At 38.3% G+C, this 17,247-nt stretch overlaps 1 protein-coding gene across 5 annotated transcripts in view; it reads left to right on the top strand.

The window, feature by feature from the left end:
- The window catches only part of ERG (ETS transcription factor ERG), a 144,148-nt gene that overhangs the window by 68,799 nt on the left and 58,102 nt on the right, over nt 1-17,247 (top strand). Inside the window, exon 1 of one of the 5 annotated variants that reach the window (XM_062598952.1) lies at nt 10,316-10,415. The exons of the other annotated variants lie outside the window; for them this stretch is intronic. Within the exon in view, the coding sequence (XP_062454936.1) occupies nt 10,398-10,415 (18 nt within the window). The 5' untranslated portion in view covers nt 10,316-10,397. Of the gene's footprint in view, nt 1-10,315; nt 10,416-17,247 lie in introns of those variants that run through there. 5 annotated transcript variants of the gene reach the window in all.

Below are 17,247 nucleotides of genomic sequence, written 5' to 3'. Positions count from 1 at the left end.
TGGTCAAAGGTCCTGATTCAGCAAAGGATCTGATCAAGTATTGTGTCATAGTTTGGTTGTTTGTAATTCCTTCTGTCCTATGTTCTATACTTAAACAGCAGGTGAGGGGTAGAGCTGGGTAGTCAATGACTTTACTTAGTGACGAAGCTGCTGCCTTGGCAGGTGGCAGGTCCCCACTGGCAGGTGATGGAGGAGGGCTGGGTGCTATGACCAGGCACATGCTGGGTTGCAGCATAAAAGGCAGCAGGCTTTCCCCCTGCACCTTGAGAAACTTCGGGAATCTTGCTCTTTCCTTCCTTCGCTTTCTTGACAAGTGCCCTGAAAACACAGTGTTGAAATTAAAAAATCTATTGAAAGGAATGTCCAGTGTTTTTGAAGCTTGTTATCGTTTTTGTTTCAGCCAAAATTATTCAGCAAGTTTGACCTGAACTAAATAATGGCTTCAGCTGTCCTAAAACCACATTCTTTGGCAAATAACTGAGTTGCCAATAATAAATAAAATTTCACCCAGCTGTGATGGAGACTTTCCACGTGGTAAGAGGCCTTGCAAGACTGGGATTGTAGCTTTGCATTGGAGGGGAATGAGCACTGTGCCTGAGTGTTAGGATATTAAACCATATGTTTTCCTTCTACATGTAATTTCGATCCTGAGTTTAGAAGATTTAGGAGAGAGGGTGAATATAGGTTCTCTGAAGAAGTGAAACTACTTTGCTACCTAATGCTGTTGTGTTATGCCTTCCTCTAGCACCAATTGTGTACATACAACTGATCTTTCAGTTTAATATGTATAAACAATATATGCTTGAGATTGAGCTAATTTAGGTTATTATTTAACTGGTGGAAGTTCCAGCTATTTTATTTGTACTGGGTTCGTCATTAATTTCCTGAGATAGTCGTTTAAGCCTGATTCTCTGAAATTGATAGGCATGATAAATTCCAGTGGCTAATTAGTGAAGGAGGTTGATATGCTGAGTAATGCTTTGTGAACTGTCCCTGATATCACTGACATTGGTATCAGCAACTAAGAATAGGAAGACCAACCCACCTATACCAGGCTCCTTTTAAAATGGCATTTTTGTATAATTTTGGTAAGCTGAATTATCAATGTCATGTCTAAAAAGGCCTTATTAATAGAGAAATGTGTAGTAAACTAATAAAATTGATTCTTTCTGCTCTGAATGCAATACTTTTACATATAAGAAGAGCTAATGATCAAATCCTTTAAAGACTGCTTTCCACATTACATAGAAAGTTCAAGTTTTCTGAAAATTGCCTGCATTTTTTCACCTACAATTTAGGTCTCCCAAAATTCTAAGTATCTGATTGCACTGGGAAATCATACAGTTGGCTGACCTATATTGTACATGCAAACTGGTGGCTTCAATTATTTGTGCCTGCAGTATGTGAAAGCATGAACAGAGGCTTGGTTAGAGCTAGCATGGAAAATTCTCCAAAAAAACTCAGAATCAGAAAACTAGCATCCTGAGCCTGCAAAGTAACATCTGTAGATTCAACTTTTATGTTTAATATAGTCTTCACTGATGTCAATGAGAATGTATCTTTCTACATCTGTTGGACTTGATCTTACTCACTCTGAAGTGAAAATCAGGGCTTCCATTCATTTTGGCAGCTAGAGAATTACATATATCTGTCAGCTGATATAATCTTTTAAGAAGATGGCGATGAAAAACTAGACACCCCATGGATTTGCGCACCACGAATTAGAGAAGTTTGGCATTTTCTAGCATTATCCTTTTAGAATAAATACCATTCTAAGGAACTAATGCAGCATGAAAAATTTTATTTCTGTTTTACTGGATCCCAATTAATTCGGAGTGATTGCTGTGAAAGATTGTGATGATGATGACAGATCTTTGGTCTGTAAAACCTCTGGGTTAAAATTATCTTGGCAATTAACTATATTCAATGCTTTCTTTGAAGTGATAAGCATTTTATGCCCACAGTTTATATCCCTTAATGTAACTGAGAATTCTTTTTCTGTCTTCTTGGCAGGTATACTTAGTCCCCATAAAAAAAATGCTTTGTTTTACTGTTGCCAAGTCCTTTGGTTTCACTGTACTTTTAAGATAATCATCTAACGTTCTTGTATGCTGTTGTAAATGTGTTTTTCTAAATGCTCTGAGATTTATAAATGTAGTCATACAGAAATCGCACCAGGTAGGACTTTATCAAAGTGGCATTTCTTGCATATTGGAAATGCTTAGTACTCATCATCATGCTTTATAGGTCCAAGGTGTGCTGTAACTCTTTAAAGAGAGCTCTTGGGCACATTTCATGCTGGTAGTAAAAAGTACTTCTATAAACTGCTGGAGTAATGCCACAGGCAGGGAGTTGCCTGGACGGTAGTTCCTGGAATCACCCAGTTTCCAAACAAGTCTTTTCTACTACTCAATCTTGCATGGGTATCACTGCAGGTATGTGGTAAAGCTGCAACATGTGGGATCTAACTGAGGAGAGGAGTAAGGCCATTTATGTCTGTACTACATGTCTGTGATATGATTTGAGGCCTATGTGCTGCTCCTCAGAAAGCCACAAGAAAACTGTAGCTTCCACGGGCATTTTTGGGTGTTATCTCCTCTCAACAAGTTCACTGCGCTCTTCAAAAAGGTGATAAATATTTATAGTTTAATTGTATAGTTGAAAGTCAAGCCAATGGTAGTTAATACTAATTATTTTTTTCTCACAAGGCATATGGTATCACTGGGACTCTGAGAATGGCAGAAATATCGGACAGTCGTAGAAATGTGTGAACTCTATCAGTTCTGGACCATACAACCTAGCCTCAGGAGTATTTCTAGAAGATGTGAGATACTACCACATTTCCTGAATACTTTATTTCTATTTGTTTTTTTTTTTTAATTTCATTGCAAAATAATTGTTCAATGATTATTTTGTCTTGTTTTCAGTATTTAAAAGGACCAGCTAAATGTATCTCTCTGTCCTAGACTGTGAGAAAATACGCTGCTATTTGGAACGTGCTCATTTTGCAATGGCAAGTTACCAATGCAATAGAAGTAATTTACATTTACTATACACAGCATACATTTAGTGTTTGGAAGCAGTGACAGGAATGGCATCTCCTGCAACCTGAATTTCTTCTTTCTGATTTTGACAAAAAAAAAAAACCCAAAAAACCCAGTGCTCTTACGGCAGTATTAATTTGTGCATTGCTCCATCCCTGTTACTCTTCTGCCTAGGTCCATCACCCACAGCCACGGGAAGAAAACAGGCACAGGTTTCCTACTTCAGATAGGGCAATTATTTAATCTCAGCATAAGATATAGTGAGATACTTGGCATGAGTTGAGATGAACTAAACAGGTCAAAGTTTTGTTTATATGTCTATTCTTTCTTATCTCCTTTCTTTCCCACTGCTGGAAAATTCACCTTTTGCTGAAGACAATTGTCTGAATTGAAAGAGGCTTGTCAAATATTGGGAAAAATATCCATGGAGAATCCAGTTCTGTTGCTGTTGTTCAAATCTGAGCTATTCTGCATTTGTATTTAACGTAAAGGCATATCAAAATCCTGAGGATTTCTATGTGTGTGGTGGGGGAGGTGTTTGGGGAGTTCATGTAGGTGTGTGCATGTATCTCAAGATGGTCGCAGGGTTGCAGTTTTCAGTTATTACGAATGATCTGGATTAGCCCTGGTCTTTCTGGGTCACTAGGTTCTAAACACAGTTATTTCAACATCTGTTTCTTGTTCACAGCCGCTAACAAAGTACAACATAGAAAGCGTCCCAATTTTAGATGCATGTCTGGTACTTTCAGTAATTCAACTAGTTACTAAGAGAGAGAGAGAGAGAGAGAGAGAGAGAGGACAAAAAAAAAAAAGAAAAAAATCCCAGCTATACCTCCTATTCAAATTTGCAAATTAGGCAAAGCCCAGAGGTGACAGGTCAAATAAAGCAGTTGAAAGCATTTTCTATAGGCTTCCTGGTCCTGGAGAAAGGAGGGGAAAAAAAAAAAAAAAAAAAAAAAAAAAAAGCATGCAGTCCTCCAAAGCATGCTATGAAAGCCAGAGCAGTGTGAGGGACACTTTAATAGGTTCCATTCTTGATGAAAGTCTTGAAACAGCCTCACTTATATAGTGTAGAAATCCAAAATGCCAGACATATTTGCTGCGTGCAATGCCCATCAATACCGGGTTGGTAAGAGCCTGAAGGACAGCAGTCTGGAGTAAGCACTTCAAGCTATTGTATGCTTCAGTTAGAATTATCTAAAAACATTTGAGAAAGTGATGAAAAATGTTGGCCTTTGCCCTCCGAGTTATTTGTTTTTGCCTCACACAGAATTTACTTTATTAAAGTTTTTTTTTTTTTTCCTTGCAGTATCATTGTCACTTAATCAGCTTTAAATCAGCATCTAGCCTAAAACAAATAGCTTTCATATTGGTAGCAACTTTCAGCCAAAGTTTTCAGTGCACTTTAATCCATACAGCACTCTTTTGGTATTTGATGATATAATTGCCACCATTTTAGAGAAGGGAAAACTGAGGAAGAATCAAAGGAAAGTTGTAACTATATTCATTTCAAATACTGCTATTTGTTAGTTACCCAAAGGCTGGGTGTCCCAGGTGTCATGAAGGTGCCCATTGTAGGTAATAGAGAGAAAGGGAGAAGTATGTTAAAGGTGTGAATCATCCCACCTATTTTAAGTAACTGTTATAGGATAGACTGAATGACATGATGAAGATACTTGTATCAGGGTCCGTGGAAAAAGTCTTGGAGAACTAGTTTAGTCTGGATATTTTAAAAGATTGATGAAATGAATTGCATGTCAGCAGTTAATGACTTGATTCTGCAAGTCTGCAGATGAGAATGCCATCACTTCCTGCTCTCATTAAGTGTTATGTATGTATGTTAAGTATTGCAAATAACTCCAGTGTCAAGATAATGGTGACTATGCCAACCTAATTCATGCAAATAGAACTCTCATTTTTTTTTAATCTCCCATTTCTGTGATATATTTTATGTATGGAATAGATCTGGTCTCCCAAGACGATCAGGAGAGATAAGGTGGGCAAAGTACTTTTGAAGAGTAGTTTAATCACCAAAAATATTTTGAATGATGCAAACTATTTAAGGAATCAAAGTCAGTAAACAAAATACTTTGACTTCCATTTTGAAAACTTCCAGCATTTTATTTCTGTAAACATTTACCCATGGAGAAACAATACATTTTTGGTTGCTACTGTTTCATAAAGTAAAGTTAAAAAAATATATATTTCATGTTACCCTCAAATCAGCCTCTCTCCCAACTTCCAGCTTGGCCAGAAAGTCAGGGGCACTGGTCGTTCTGGCCATTGTGGAACGTAAGGCACAGGAAGGAAGGTGGGGTTGGGACGGGGATGTGGAGGGTTCATTGGCTGAACAGACTGGAGGTGCTGAAGAGCATGTGTGGAGTGAAAGGAAGCAAAGACAGGAGAGCAGGAAGAAGTTAAGCTGTAACTGACCCTGAGGGCAAAACCAAAGATATATATGCCTTTGAAAGAAATCTATTTTATCTATTTGTATTAAAATATTATATACATAAAAAAAATCTGGTTTGGGAAACAGCTGTACGTTGCAGTGGTGGAGGAAACAATGCAAAACCCTGGCAGGCAAACCAGAACTCTCCTTTTAGAGGGGCGCTGAGCACCCTCTAGTGACTACAGCTACTGAGACCAGCACAAAGCAAGAGCCGGGCAGGGGCTGCTGGCTGCCCAGACCTCTCCCCACCGCACTTGTGGGTATTAAAAGTTCAGTGGGAAAATGTCCAAGGGATAGGGCCGTGCTCCTCCTCTTTCTGTTGTAGCGCAAAATGTGACACTAAGGCAAGTTAGAAATAGAAAAGCTTTGAAAGAAGGCTGAAGGAAGTGCTGCTTTTTATGGGATTGGGCACCCTGGTTGTTCCTCTGCGAAAAGGCTGTTTCTGAGAGCTTTTGTTGTGGTGAGGGGAGAATTGCACCCTCTGTGAACAGATTTATTGACATTTTCTTCAGAGTAGCTGAAAGCAGTAAATTAAAGGGAGGAAGTCCTGGTGAAGGACTTGGTGAAAACTTGATAAGAGCATATTTTGCCCTCACGCAGTGAGTTGAGTATGGCCAAACTGAATAAAAGGTTCAGAGCTACATTTATGCAAAATAGTCTTTTTTTAAAAAAAAAGAAAAAGAACAAACAAAACCTTTAAACAGATATCTTTGTGTGCCATGAAGCAGCATTAAAAGCTTTTTTCCTGTTTATTAAAATCTACTTCCAAAAAACTGCATTGCAAACTTTTCTATTGTACTTAAATTATTTGATATGTAACCTGGTTCTCCCTAAAGTCTCTTTTATACCTGTAGTACTGTTAAGAGGAACACAGTTTTATTTTACTTTTCTCATTTCTTTCTTTTCCTTTTAGTACCCACATATTGTATGTACACATACTAAGCTCTAACCTGGGCATAAAACACAAGATGCATGTGTCTCCATACATTCTCCAGGAATGTGTCCCAGTTGAATTTAAGGAGAGAATTATTTATAATTTAAGGAAGTCTGTACATTTAAAGGGGCATGGGCCATGTTATTAGCAATGGTAATAGCATTTTAGAAAGTAAAAAGGGAAAGATGCTATGTCAGCAGGCTGCCAAACAAGAGATGTGAGAGTAAAAGACATTGTGGAACTAGCAAGGATATTAAGAGCTCGTCTCTAGTCTCTTGGTCAGCCACAGTTGAGAACAGAATTCTTGGTTTGCTTCCCAGACAGCAAGATGGATTGCAGATCTGTTTACACAGGGAATATTGTAATGTATTTCTGACATCCTAACACTCTAGTGGACATGATTTTTTAAAAGAATCTGAGGACTGGACTGTTCTTTAAGGCACTAGTGGTGTTTCAAATGGCATGAGAAATAATCACTTTGTCCTTAGATCAGTACATACATGTTAAACATAATTGTAATAACTCCTAGAAAGGCTGCAACAAGCAAAACATTCATCTTCTATGTTTTGCACCTAGTCTAAACACTTATTTTGGATGATCAGACCAGATCTTTAGGTCTGTGCAGGGCTGATTTAAGTGGACTAAGATTAAGCCAGGATCAGAGTCTTGGTCTACAGTTCAGAAAAGCTCTTCTCTAAAGAGGGAGCTCTTTAGGTAAAAAGCACTTAAAGCAGTAATGGTATTCAACCTGTTTGTATTCAAGAATGAACTTAAGCACAATCATAGCTTTAAAGCAGGTGCAAAAACTCTATTTTGATCAAGAAATTTAAGAATATGTTTAATGTTAAGTATATGCAATCATGTTTTGTTGTTCTGGGGTTTCTGGATGCAGAAATGAAATGTCTACAGAAAGGAATCCAGACAAATTAGGGTGACAAGCCTCAGAGAAAGACTGTGGGGAAAGAGGGTGTTATGTCGCTTGTGTGGCTTTTTAATATTTTTAATGCTTTTTTGGTGTTTTCATTCTATCTGTTGACAAAGCTGCATTTTTTTTAACTCACACATTATTATTTCAAACAATAGCACATAGTTGCCTAACATAACAAAACATATTTTCTTTCTATTTAATCTTAGCAAAATGCAGAAAAGAGAGAAATAGTAGAAGTGTTTGTACTATTTTTCTTTTGCCACTGGATGATTGTGATTTGATAAGCCAATATTTTCCTTTCCTTACAATACCAAGGCTCTGTCTTGCAATTGGATCAACACAAGCCTAAGCACTCAGAAATCTGCCTGTAGGTATTAGCTTGGAAATCAAATAAACTTCATTGAATTCTTTGGCACAGAAAGTGTGCCAGTTTAAAATGGCAAAATCCTTACTGGGTTGTGGGCTCTATAAAACTTATGTAATAATAATACAGCTCAGTTAGGCCTGATATTACATGCCTTATGCTTCCCAAAGCCCTACTGGGGTTTCAGGCATCAACAGGAGGTTTGTCTATATGGAGATAGCCCGGAGAAGAATCATTACCAAAACATGCTTTTGAATGAATTTGTTAGACGTTATCCACTGGAGAGCTGGAATGGATATTTCAAGCTGCTCAGTGTGTTTGAGGGGGAAAAAAAATATCATGGGCTTAACTAGAGTGGAAGTCACCCAACTGAAACATTATACAACGCTTTGAAATTTCAAGAAAATGGTTCTAATCTTTTGGCTGTCTTGCTCATTGTTTGGAGATGAAAAGGGAGGAAATCAACATCCCCATGAAATACAATTACTGTAAATTGCTTTCTTTTCTTACTGTTCATAATGAAAATAGGAAAGTTACCAGAAGCCACCTACTCGGCACAAGCACAGTAGTTCAGTCGATGCAGGTTGCAAGAAGACACTCAGCAGTGCAGAAACACTGGATTTACACATAAACTCACAGAGAGTATAAATTATTCCACTGCAGTGCTAACTGTAGATAGGTCACCTCCGCAGAAGTCACCTCTGCAGTGGAAGAAACAAGAGCTCCATAGAGCAGCCTGTATAATCACGCTCAACTTGTATGTGGAATTGATGCTGTGCATCTAGAGTGGGGAGGAAAAGCTGGGGCATTGGTGTCCCCTTCCCCAACTCCTCCTGTCCTCGAGTGTGCGGGAGGCTCTCTCAGCCCCTCAGGAGGGGGCCCGTCCTCTTCCCTGCTTGGGGCGAGGGAGGGACAGCCGCTTCTGCGAGGCAAATGCCTGAGAGCCACACGGGCAGCGCTTCATGCCCTGGAGAAGCACATGGCTGCATTTAGTCTTGTTTGGGTCAGGATGGGAGAGAAAGAGCAAACTGAGCCTCTTGGTTCTGCCTTTGTCACTGTGGACCATTGGGGCAAAAAGCATACCAATTGCTGGAGGTGATTTCAATTTTCAGTAGCCATCATCAGTTACAGAATTTCCATTGCACCCTGATTTCCAATCGTTTTCCTAAGGAGCAGGAGAAGAAGGCAATGGAGAGGGTGCGATCACCTACCCCTGGAAAATAATGCTACTACAAGCCTGTTTCTTATTCTCATTCTTTCTTATTCTCTTTTTATCGTACCAGAGTCCCTGGTCTAAGAGCAAGACCCAGTTGCAGCGAGAACAGTTTACCCAGTGCTGCAGTGCTTTCAAATAACATGTCTGTGGTTTGATGTTGTTATACAAAGTACTCAAAAATCATAAGCAGGTTAGGATCAGAGGAGCTTTTAAAAATTACAAAATTGCTAAAAAAAAACTGACTTCTTTTACTTTTCCCTACAACTTTCGAAGGTCCTGTTTTCAAACTCTTCTCTTCTAAATGAAAGCTCAGAATCTCTTGATACCAAGAACTGCATCTTTTACAAAAATAGAAAATGTTGAAAGACTCACAAGAGCAAGACGGTTGTGCCAGCACCGGATCCTCAGTGGGTCTTTGCATGTGCACTTTTACATTGGCTGGTGCTGTGGAAACACTTTGCCTTTCTTATTCCCATTTTTTTTTCTTTCTCCCCTACTAGGAGTTCAGCACTTCTGAGCAAGGTCCTAGGATACAGACAGCCTTTCTTTTGCACAGCCTGTAGTACTGGGGTGCCTGGAGACTGCCAAGCACGACACCTGGATAAATGAAAATCTGATATAACACCGAATAACAAATGACTATTACACTCAGCTCAGGAAGGGAATTGCCAATGAAATCATTTCATTTTCATATATGGACCGAGCAGAGGAAGCTGTGAACAAAAGAAAGAGTGTGGAAATTTTAAGACTGTTGAAGGCATTCAGGCATTTGCTTTGGAAATGTATGAGTTTTTGTGATTCTTTTTCTCGGTAAGAAAGAGGCATCAAAAAGAAAAGGTTGTTTCCAGTCTAGTTACTTCTTCTCTAAGAAAAAAATGTGCTAGATCAGATAGGCTAGAAAGTGTCAATAGCTCAAGAATCCAGGAATGAGGTTAATGGACAAATATAGATGTGGTGTAAGCAGGCTAGACTTCATTAACATATTTGGAGATACACCCGCTTATACCAAGTCTGGCTTTGGCCCTGAATCAGCAATTCCCCAGCGACTAAAGTCTCTGAAACCAGTGCCGAATTTGGCCCATTTCATCTGACATCTGCATCCTGCCTCAGAGTGGCATGTCACACTTACTGCACATCAGATCACACCTGCCTAGGCAGTCAGAGGCAATTGACTTTTTTTGTTAAAAAAAAAAAAAAAAAAAAAAAAAAAAACTAGTCACATATCATCAAGAAAAACAACATTGTTTTAGGACTCTTATCTCTTCGCTCCCAAATATCCTGTTTCTTCGAGCTGCAGTGGCCAGGACCAATAGAAACCTCTTCCTGCCATTGGCTGACTTCATTTCCCAGAGTTAGCACAATCTCATCCGCTCTAAACAACCTCATCAAAACTTCTTTCTGGTCAGAGCGAAGCAATAATTATTATTAACAATTATTAGCAATCAATAATCTTGATCACATTATGGCAAGCACTATTAAGGTAAGAAAGGGGTACCTTTTTTATTGGAATTTTTTTTCCGTAACGTGTGCTTTGGTTTCCTTTATCAACCTAGATAAGTTAGAATTGGGCAACACCCCCACTGCCACAATAGAGGACAACAAGATTTCCTTTGTACTGCCTAGTAAATTTCCTTTTTCCTACTCCAACCATCCGCAAGGCTTAAAAACTTCAAACTCGGAAAAAAAATTGGGTTTTTTAAATTCAGTGCTGTGGATTGCATATGCGAAGCCCTTTTATGAGAGCTTCTGAAATTTCTTGTAGGTATCGTTATGACAACTCGGACGTGTTTGCGGACTGCCAGAAGGGGAGAGGGTGCTCGCTGAAAGGAAAGGAAGGGTTCCTAGGAGCGCTAACCTTTTGGATACTTTCAAATGTTTCTCTTGTTGATGGGGATGCAAATATTAGCAAGAGGGAGTGAGAGGCACCAGCTCATTTCTGTGGCATGCAGATGTTAATGGTGTGCTTTTCGAGAAAATCTATCCTGATCCTCAGGACTGTGCTTAATGTTATTTTAATGGTGGCGGCAAAATCTCCTGGGCGTGTTCTTTTTGTTTTAATTTTTTTGGACAATAAAATTCTCTTAATGGTTTGTAAATTTATCTCGGTGCGTAAGTTTTGTTCTTTTGAGAACAGCTTTGCTGTTTTTTTCAGGTTGTGTCACTTAGAAAGTTGAATAAATCTATATGTCTGTCTATCAAGTTTTTGCTTCTCTGTATGTTGCAATAGATAGCAGTTACAGATATAGCAATAGCTGTGATTAATTGCAGAAGTATAACTGTAACTAAATGCTTTGTGATAGTGAAACTAATTTTACATAAAGAGCAAAACTGCATGTACAGTAAGGACTCTGCATCATTGTTTTATCAGATTCGGGATCAAAGTATTTGATTTCTTGGTAGTATTGTGTATTTTTATACTTTTCTAATTATGCTAGAGATTTAGTAAGAGATATGGAATGGCAGCAGTGCCTGACCGTTAGCTAAGTGGAGCTGCAGTTTGATTCCTGAGTAACTTCTGCTTAGTTGTTTACATTTTAACAATCATTTGATGCTTTTTGTTAAAATTTCTGAAATCTGAAAGTCTTGCCTCAAGACAGTGCAATGAAAAGAAAAAATGAACCTTCTCTTTTTGCAATCAATGATGCTTTCAAGAGTTTATCTATAGAGACAAAGATCCGCATCTACTCTACATTGCTGGCCAGTATCTATTGTACGCTAAAGTAGCTCCTGAAACAGCTGAATTCCCTTTGGTTTCACTGTGCAGTTCAGAGCACGGAGGACGTGAAAGGATAGGGCTCTATATGAAAATCTTGAGGTTTAGAGAGTCAAGTTTTGCATTGCTAAAAGAAGGTGCTGTGTGCTGAGATAGTAATGTGGATTTGTTTGCATCTGTTAAACAGAATGTATTATTGATATCAATAGGAATTCTTTTTTCAAGAACGATAGTGCAGTGTGCCTAGATGTTGTATATATTTTGAGGAGTTTGTGTTATTTGTTTTTTGACATTTGCCCTAGGCTGAATTACAGTAGCATAAGTGATAATAATATCACTTCATTGTTATTTTACCTCTACCTTGCACTACAGTGGTAAGAAGATATTAACATGCATTGTGCAGCCTGTACAGTGCAGACAGCAAAGCCTCCTAAGTGGAAAAAAATGTACTTTTTTATCTCCTCATCTGGGAGCATGAAACCTGTGGGGAAATGTACACCCCAAAATCCCGAGGATTTTGGCCTGCAGGGCTTATATTTTGAAGCAAGGTTTTTACTTATGCAAGTGCAAAAGGTAAAATGGTTGGGAAGAAACGACAGGTGCTTTGTACTGTGGATGCAGGAAATGTGCTCTGACATGAAGCTAACCAAGTCCCAGGAGATTCAATTCCACTTTTATATTGGGTATATAGAGAAGTTATTTAACTGGGAGAAGGTTTTCAAAATAAAAATCCTCCATCTGTAGGCCAAAGGGGTGTCTGTGTTTTTGCTAAACAGCTATGTAATATGATTTCGTTTTATTTTTTTGCCATTTGAAAATAATGGCCTGTGTTGTCTGCTGGTGACATGTAGCACAGTTTTTCCAACATACACATCATGAGGCTGTAGCTGTAAAGGTAGAAAGCCTTATATGGGATCTCTGCCCATACGTGTGGAAATTGGGTGCTGAATGGCTATTTGTTTGTTCATAACCAGGTAGAAATTGCTATGGATGCATATAGGTGCAAACGTGGCTTTCCACTCTAGCTATTTGATTTCTCTTTTTTTATCTCAAACCTGCAGACAGTTTGGATACATGGGATGTCGGACTGACTTAATTAGGTATATTAATAATATTAACTGGTATATTTGAAGACAAACATTTATGTAAGATAAATGCCAGGGACTGGCGTTGATGTAACAAGCCTGGTTTTGTTGGGAAATATACCTCATCTCATACTCTGATTTCCCTCTATTGCCCCCCTCCTTTCTCTTTTTCCCTCCTTCTCCCCAATGATAGGAAAGTGGCTCATTCATCGCTCACCTCGGTGCTGATAAGCAAGTAGAGCAGTTTCTAAGCTTTTGCCAGCAAGTCCACAATAGCTTGTTCCTTACTGGTGTCTTTGGTGAGAAGTTTCTCCTAAGAAGGAAGCAGCATCACTGCCTTTTTCCTAGACGATGAAAGAGATTAGTTGCTTTAATTTTGCCATGTGTGCTGCAAGAGTAGCCACCCGAGCTCGTGCCGGTGGTTCTTGCAGCCCAGGAACCCGCTGGTGTGGCAAGGAGTGATGACAGCTGCTTTGGAGAGCAACGTACGAAAGTGCCGAGAGGAAAGTGGTGGGATAGCGTGTGTGTCTCCACAGCCAGGGTTTTGGTTTCTGTACATGGTCAGGAGGCTGATTATTTCTAGTATATTCACACTATCTACCTGAGGCATGTATGGACAATCTCACTGTTACATTTTTTTAGCATTCTAAGGAAAAAAGGCTTTTTCAAGTGGAGAAATTGTCCTAACAGTCACGATTTCAGCACTAAAGTGACATGTTTTCTTCTGGCACAAAAAGCACCAGACAGATGTGTGCAGTGGCACAATGATACAGAGCACTGTATCCCACCAGTTACAATAAATACAATAAGTACAGTTTTAAGGCTTCTGAAATAGGCATATGTTTGTTGGGTTTTTTTCCTTTTCAGAGTGTAGCAAAAATTACTTAAGTGTCACCTTGTGGTGAAGTAACAATATTTATCCTGAAGATCATTTTGTTTTCCCATCATCCTATAGTGAAGGAAAGAACATTAAATAGAAAAATGTAGCTAGAATTTTAATTTCTTGCCCTGTAGCAGGCCTTGTTATATTTCTCTCCCTGACTGCCAGTGCAATTATACTTACTTTTAGATTTTTTTTTTCAATAAGTTTGCTTCAGTGGCTTCTTGATCACACTTGTGGATATTTCTTTTACTGTAATTTACTTCTAAATGCATGTGCATGGCCAATTTTTATTATTAATTTCTAAAATGCTGTTGAATTGAAAGCTGTCATTTCTGGGAGAAAATGTATGTGTATCTGATAAAGGGCAAGGGAATCATTGCCTTTTCTAAGGTTAGAAGAGGTCTGGAGGTACTGATTAAAGCAGTATATACAAAGGCAAGATTTTTGTAAGAGAGTGTCTCTCTAGATTATTACTTATTTCTCACTTTAAAAAAAAAGGCTAAGTATTCCCTCAAAGTCAAGGAAAGCTGAAGGAGATTTAAAAAATCTGTTCTTGGCATATGGTAATGTTTAAGTCTTTGTTTGGAGGGCTGCATCTGCACTAAAGCCAATAGAACTAATACAGTAATTTGTACTTCTGTTCCTTGCATTAAAAAAAAAATGAAGATTATTCCACTTTTGTTCCTTATCTCAACTTGCAAGCGATTCAATGCTGTACTTAACTTAAAGCCTGTAAATAGTCCAATTGTCTTTGGTGATATAATTCAACTTTCTTAAAGCTATGCTCACACCTAAGTGCTTTGGTGAATCAGAAACAAGAACAGAAAGTGTGTCTTAAACTGCGTAGCCTGACCTTGCACTCCTTAATTCAAAATTTCTACCAATTTCAAGGGGATTTGGTACCAATAAAGGCAGGAGAATCAGGCCTGTAATTATTTCCAGATAAAAACGTATTTCCAACTGAAATACAAATGTAAGATTGCAAGTACAAAATAGTTATACAAGAAGAGAAGAAGGTTTTGGGGGGTATTACTTTGTTTTATCTTGCTTTTAATCAGTGGTCATTTAACTCTGTCTGATTTGTGGCTACATATGCCAAAGCTAAGTGCAATATAAGGATTCTCTTTCCCAGGAGTAAGTCTGCAGGAAAGGAACAACAGCTGGAAAATGCTTATGTTTGACTGTTTGGGTTTGTAAATTTGTTTATTTTTCTTAACAAGAACTATATTATCTCATAACAAAATGTTTTTCAGTAAGCTGCAAGAGATACAAAGGGCCTTTCAGAAATAACATTAAAAGAATCAAGAGCCCTTAGGGAACGACTTGCTGAAAGATAAATGCAGAAGTATTTTTAAGAAATGTGAATGCCAAAAGAAGATATTTATTTTCCAAGTGACAGTTTATAATTCAGTGCAAATATATAATGCTGTTCCCCTAAAAGGAAGTAGGCTTCACAATGTAAGTAAGTTTCTAAATCAAGCCTGCAGAATTATTTGGGAAACAAGCAAAATGCGGAAAAAAAGAGAAAAGTTGAGTTTATATCACTTCTATCATCAATTTTAACAGAGTAAAACTCATTTCACAGTTCATGGTGAATTAGCTAAAAGTTCATTTTCTTTGATAGGTATTGGTACGGTAGAGAAATGCAACCAGCAGTTTTTCATATTGTCATTAATGATAATAGTCTGACAAATGCATGTGCTCTGCTTATCATTCTACTGTCCTTAATATGCATTTGTACATTATAGAAGAAATGCTGACTGTCTTCAAAACACAGAAGAAAGATACAGAGACTTCAAAGTGCTTACATTAAAAAGCGATTAATCTTTTCCTTAAAGGATGGGAGTGTCCTTATGGTTGAAAAGGTTATTTTAAATGTTACATCCAAATCTGCCTGAGGTTGAATAGGGCTCTCCCTCTCCCTCCCCCCAGTAAAAGAAAGGCTGCACAGTCCTGTAACACAGCTCATCACAGTGATGAGAGGGACACGAGGTTTCGGGAAATTTGGTGAGATTCAGGTAGCCAACCTGTACCGTAAGAAGGTTGTCTTATCTGCTTGGCTTGCAACCTTAGAAACTGAGCTGCTGATTTTTATTATGCAAGTTGCTATCCTATTAAAACCACTAGATGTTGCTTTCAGGATAAGGAAATTATTTGGTTACAACCAAGTAACATTAGTAATGATTTTTAAGAACTAAGTACAAGCTAGTGATTACCAGTTCTGTTAATTATCATGTCGTAAATCTAACTCCTCTCAAATTACGATGAATAGAATGACAATTATGATCATAAAAATGACATTAAGTATCAGAAGGTTAAAAAGAGTCATGAGTAATAATTAGCAGTTTTTTAAAGCCCTAGGATGAAAGACACATCAACCTGTCATCCACATACAACGGACCAGACAAATTATCTTTCAAGCAGATTTTGGAAATGAATGAATGGAAGGAATGCATATGATGTGATGTCTCAATTTTGCTTGAAATGTATATTTATTTGGTGGGTGTATCTCAACATATCTGCATCACTCAGCTGTGTTAATGCATTTAAATTAGGAAAAGATCTGACTTGGTGAGTTGAATGTATGTATTGCCTGGTTAAGCAGTGCCTGACAAACAGGAAGGAAGTATAACAACAAATTGGAAGTATTGGCTATATGCAAATACCTGAAGGAAGGGGTGGTGAATAACTATTTATGGGAAGTGGCAGAACTCTTTTAAATGACCTACCTGACTTTACAGACATCAGAGAGCAAAACATAGGGAAACAGCACTATAATTGGGAGCCAGCCATGGGAGTCTGCCCTTGCAGTCCTCTTCCTTAACTGCTAGGAATTGTACTGACACTCGGAAAGGGAAACATCTCACTGACAAACCCCGAATTACAGATGTGCTGAGAGAATGAAGTGACAGCATATAAGTCCTACGTGGAAGATGATGCATAACCACAGTGGTATCACATAAGGCTTTTTAAAACCTTGTTCTTCAGAGTTGAAAAACATCTTTTTTTAGATGATATGTTTATTACCTTGGTAAACAGTAAAATGCTGCCACAGCAATTACCTTGATGATAAAAAGTCTGTAGACAGATACTTCCTGTGTTCATTTCCTACCAAGATAAGTCGCCAAAATCAGGGACTACCAATACAGGAAATGCTTTCAATAGGAACTTCCTATCTGTTAATATCTAAGTCACTGAAAAGATCTAAGCACTTCATGTTTGCAATAAAGGTAATGTCCTACCTGTTGCTATTTAGACTTTTAAGTCACAGAACAATAGATCTGTTTGGATAAAAATTTTGGAAATTTAGGACCAGTGTTGTTATACTGGACTATGAAATGTCTGAGTTTTTTTTGCAGTGGTAGGAAAAGCGGCCCTGCATTTTACAATACTGTAAACCAGAGTGGTTTAAAATACATTAACAAGGATTAAAAACAGGCAACTGGCAGATTAAAAACAAGCAACCTCCCTCCATCGCCTTGCATACCGCCTGCATCCTTTCCTTCTTTGTATGCATCACCCAATGAACTGTACATTTCACGAGTGCTGAGGTGGTGCTCATTCACAAGTTGTTCAGGGTGAGCTCTGGCTCTATTAAAGAGTCACAGCCACCTCTTGCCATTTGCGGTGC

The sequence above is a fragment of the Rhea pennata genome, chromosome 1, assembly GCF_028389875.1.
Source record: "Rhea pennata isolate bPtePen1 chromosome 1, bPtePen1.pri, whole genome shotgun sequence".
Classification (NCBI taxonomy): domain Eukaryota; kingdom Metazoa; phylum Chordata; class Aves; order Rheiformes; family Rheidae; genus Rhea; species Rhea pennata.
Note: the sequence above shows the minus strand (reverse complement) of the source record. Positions and strands in the feature narration are given on the sequence as shown.